The 4,677-nt window shown below is 54.4% G+C and overlaps 1 protein-coding gene across 1 annotated transcript in view; it reads left to right on the plus strand.

The window, feature by feature from the left end:
• LOC135812304 (uncharacterized) overlaps nt 1-760 on the plus strand; it is an 18,569-nt gene extending 17,809 nt beyond the window's left edge. Inside the window, exon 4 of the mRNA XM_065325679.1 lies at nt 1-760. This exon is cut by the window's left edge and continues 492 nt beyond it. Within this exon, the coding sequence (XP_065181751.1) occupies nt 1-393 (393 nt within the window). The 3' untranslated portion in view covers nt 394-760.
• The last annotated feature ends 3,917 nt before the right edge of the window (nt 761-4,677 follow it).

The following is a 4,677-nucleotide window of genomic DNA, read 5'->3' on the forward strand; positions in this document are numbered from 1 at the left end:
GTATTACCTTCATTGCCACTACCATGCAGCGAAGCATCACTTGTCCCATTCCCTGATTCACTGTACTTAGTTGGTGGTATTACTGGTTGTTTTTTCAAACACCATGATGGTAGGTGGGTGTCCACCACTCCACCTGATGGTGTTGAGCTGAAGTTCAGTGCAGCATGCGCACTGTCTGACCATTGCATGGTTATTTGCCCAAGCACTGCCTCTGCTGGGTGTGTTGTATATGATATTTCATCTGGACAGGTCTATCCACTACCAGCTATGCCAGAGCACAGATATTTAACTCATTACACCCCATCACTCACACTGTTTGGCAGTACCCTGGTACTCAGTGTAGGTGGACCTGACAGTCCTGGTTCTCTGTACACACTGGATATGAGTGTGTGAGTGTAGTAGGTTACTAACTACAGTCAATCACTGATGATAACTACAGTATGTAAACTGTACTGCTTTTCACTTTCTTTCTATTATCAGAAAGTTGATAATCTTTGTTTCTCTCTGTCAAACTATTTTTTTCAACCAAAATCACTATCTAGCCTATCTAACCACTGTCTCTGCTCCACCTTGCCCCTGGTACTGTCCCCTGGTACTGTCCCCCTGGTACTGTCCCCTGGTACTGTCCCCCTGGTACTGTCCCCCGGTACTTATTTTTCTCACCCCACACCCTCTACTCTGTTATCAGCCCTCATAAGAGTTGTGTTCATCACTGTTGAGGCTTCCGATGGAAAATAAAAGAATACTACTACTGCTACTACTACTACTATTGTCCCCTGGTACTGTCCCCGGGTACTGTCCCCGGGTACTGTCTCCTGGTACTGTCCCCTGGTACTCTCCACGGGTACTGTCCCCTGGTACTGTCCCCTGGTACTGTCCCCGGGTACTGTCTCCTGGTACTGTCCCCTGGTACTGTCCACGGGTACTGTCCCCTGGTACTGTCCCCGGGTGCTGTCCCCTGGTACTGTCCCCTGGTACTGTCCCCGGGTACTGATAGAGGACACAGGCTAGATACATGTATGTAGATAATCTGTACCGGTATGTGTGTGTGTGTTGTGTTGTGTTTATTTTAATTCGCAAACCAAACGGGCAGATCAGCCCGATGAAAAGGTGGCGAATGCAGATAGAAAGCACTAGTTAATGAAATTGGGGAGGGATTTAATAAGGATAGAGGTGGAGAGAAACTAAGCCAGCTGATCATCAAACAGGACGTCTGGTACTCTAGGTACTAAGGGTGTGCGGGATCATGCTGGCACGGAACTGGCGGAGCGTGGAGATGGCACGTATATCGCTGGGTAAGGTGTTGCACAGCTGGGCGCCCCGGAACGCGAGGCAACTATTGCCGAACCTGGTGCAAACTGGCGGTTGGCGCAGACCCATGGTGGAGTGCAACCTAGTTGGGCCAGCTGACGAAGGAACTAGGAGGGCTTGCAGATCAAAACTTGGGTTCCCATTCCGAGACCTCCAGGCAAGAACGATAAACTTCTGCCTGAATATCTCAGATACTCTGTATGCGTCCAATTTCAGCAGGAGGGTGCGCGCGGAGGTGTGAAAACCACCCTTGCTGCCCCATTCTGCATGACTTGTAGCCGATCCAATTGGTTGGCAGTAAGAAGTGGGGAGAACGCATTGGATCCGTACATCAGGTCAGACATGATGATCGCTTTAAAGTAGAGAACTCGGCTCTGATGAGTCAAGCAGCGACGCAACCTCCATAGTGCTCCGATCCTCTGGGCCAGTCGAGCGATGCTGCGATCAACATGGGGCGTCCATGACAAATCCGAGTCGAGCCTCGGCGGAGCACTCCAAGATACCTGGCCGCAGTGACGACAAGAATTGCTCGACGGTGGTGATCCGTTCCTCGTAGCGGCGACGCTTTTCCTGCTCATTACGCTTGTACACAGCGGGCAAGGCAAACTTGGCGTTGGTAGGGGCGTGGGGGTTGAAAACCCGGACATCAAAGTACGAACGCTCGTACCGACCTCCGCAGACTCCACTGGCACCGATGTCCACGCGGGCGTTGTCTTCAGTTGAACCCGACCGTAGCGTCATCCTCTCACCTGTCAGCTGCTCTAGCAGCGGTTCCACCACAACTTGGTGCGCAACTTCCTTCATGATGGATGCTGTGAGGTCGCGTGCCTCGTTGTGGCGGAGGCTAGGGTAGCCGCCGGTTGAGCAGGAGAGAGCATTGGTCACGGTGAATAATTTACCACAGCTGCCAGCAGAGGGCAACCGCTTCAGAGGCCAGCCATATCGCAACGAAACCGGATCATGAAATGCCCCCTTGGATAGCATGAAGCCAGACATCTTCAGTGGTTTGCATGTCAGCCACGACGAGGCACCCTTCTCCGCCGCCAGCTCCCTGGACCGCTTTAAGTCCGAAGCGATGCTCACTTCCACAGCGATTAGGGTCTCCTTCTCCCTTACGGAGTGGATCCTGCGCACTCTCGCCTTCTTTGCCTTCATGGTGTGGTGAACATCACCTAGGTCCGTGTTTTGCACGATGATCCGCTCCACCAATGGCTGCGTGATGGTCCTGGAGTCATCAAACTGGCTGGCGAGATTGCACGGGTTGATTAGATCCATGCCCCTTAGGCGACAAGGCAGAGCGAGGAGAGTGCGGGTGGTCTGATCAGGAGCGGGGTGTCCTGTGAGCGCCGGGATAAACTCGCCGTGGATAATCTCCTCCAGTGGCTGGAAATTCTCCGTCGCTTCTGGCATGGTGCAAGCGAGGAATGTCCACTTGCCCTTCAGCCCTTGCGAGAACGTTGTGTACGCTGCTTGTGGCTGCGATTGGGCGTACCTGGTGAGGACTTGCAGTTCCTTCACCCATTCCGTGACCTTCGCTGTAACAAACTGCTTGCAGAAAGCAGCAGTGCCCAGTCCCGCACCCAGGTGACCATGGTGACGGCAACCGTCTTGCATGATCGCGATGTTAGTCCCATGGAACACTTCCTCCGCGGTTTTGGCAAACTGTGGTTTCACCAGGAGAGTGGACTTGGAACCATTAATGAAGTATCCGTACTTGTGGCCCTCCTCCTCGAGCATGTTCCATTATACACGCAGCGCATGCATACAGCCTGCTGCTGTGAAATCATCCGCAAACCAGATGTGCTGTGCCGCTGAGCTGCTCGCTGCCTTCTGCATGGGAGGAGCCCAATGGCATACATGGGCATTGCCATCGGGTCTCCCTGGGTGGTGCCCTCCTCAGAAAGAAGACACTCCCCATCGACGAACAACCGTGCGGGAAGCCGGTAGGTGTTGGTGACGGCACCCGCGATGGCCGGACAGAGGTGACGGATGTTGTGTAAGCACACACTGCGGTTCAGCCTGTTAAACGCATTGCTCGCGTCTGCTAGGAGGACTGCTTCGGTCTCTTCCTCGTTCCACAGGTGCTGCATTGCGTGGATTGCTGCTTCCACACCACATTCTTGGCCGCCACACAGCTGAAGCAACCCGACCGCCTGCTGGATCTGCTCTCCGATCATGGTGAGGATGGCTTTGCCTACTATCCTTCTGAGGACTTCACATATGCCGATTGGGCGCACCCCGGGCTTCTTATCCAGAGGCACCAAGCGGCATGCCGTGAATGACTCCAGGGAAACTGGGTCGATGATTCCGGTGGCGATGCGCTTGGCGCAGGCGGCGATGCTATCACATAGCTGGTCGGAGGACGCTCCGAACGAGGTGCACAAGCGTTTCCAGCTGGTAGATTCCATGCCTGATGGGCCCGCTACTTTTGTCCTTAGCACCAATTGCCGAATTATGTCTCTGTTCAGAGCTTCGAACAGCACCGGGTGCGGCAGTTCAGGACAGGGCCGATGATGAGGGCATCTGCATGCATGAGTTCCGTCGGCGGGTGCTTCTCTTTCAGCGTTTGCCTCACGGTTTTACCATCCGCGGAGGAGTCCAGATTTAGCAGCCCACCCGAGGGCGTTGCTGTCAGGGACTGGAGAGCTGCGCCCAGTTTACCATTAATGAGTGATGAGGGTAGCGAAACGTCGCGCGTAGTCTGGACTTTGGGCCCTTTTCCCAGCACGTTCCTTGGTTAGTTTGCGCTGGATGGTGCGTGCTTCCCGGACGAGTTCATTGATGTTTCCCTCGTTCCAAAGCTGCATTCGTCGGTTCAGACATTCCACATGCACCTTACGTGTCAAGCAGTTGACCGGTTGTTGCAGTAGAAGACTGTGGCAGACCTTAAGTGCCTTCAAAGCTATGCCTTCTCCCGCCGCATTTATTCCGGCACATTGTCCCCCCAAATGTGAACAGATCAACCTAAATCGCGATTGACAGGACCCGAACGCACCAACATGTTGAGGTAGCGAGCGCTCAAGTCCACCACTGACCTGCCATGTGCACCCGATGGGATGGAGAACAGGTTAGGCCGGAAGTGTACGATTTCCTCGTACGCTGCAGCTATGACCTGCCCTGTGTCCTCGGGGCTCAGCTCACCGAGTCTGAGTCGTTGGTCAGCAGGCGGGATTGGCGGTGTTGCAGCCCCCTGCCCACTAGCTGTACCGTGCGCGTTTGTGGGTTCCGGCTCGCTGTTGCTATTGGGCTGCGAGGAGCTCAGGCTCGCTAGGAGGGCGACCTCTTGTGCCGTTGGCAGTCGGTCTTGCCATGGAGCATTGGCTTCATGTGGCCGCACAACTTCTCCACAGTAGTCGGTCTCCGAAG

Source organism: Sycon ciliatum, chromosome 3 (genome assembly GCF_964019385.1).
Source record: "Sycon ciliatum chromosome 3, ocSycCili1.1, whole genome shotgun sequence".
Taxonomy (NCBI): domain Eukaryota; kingdom Metazoa; phylum Porifera; class Calcarea; order Leucosolenida; family Sycettidae; genus Sycon; species Sycon ciliatum.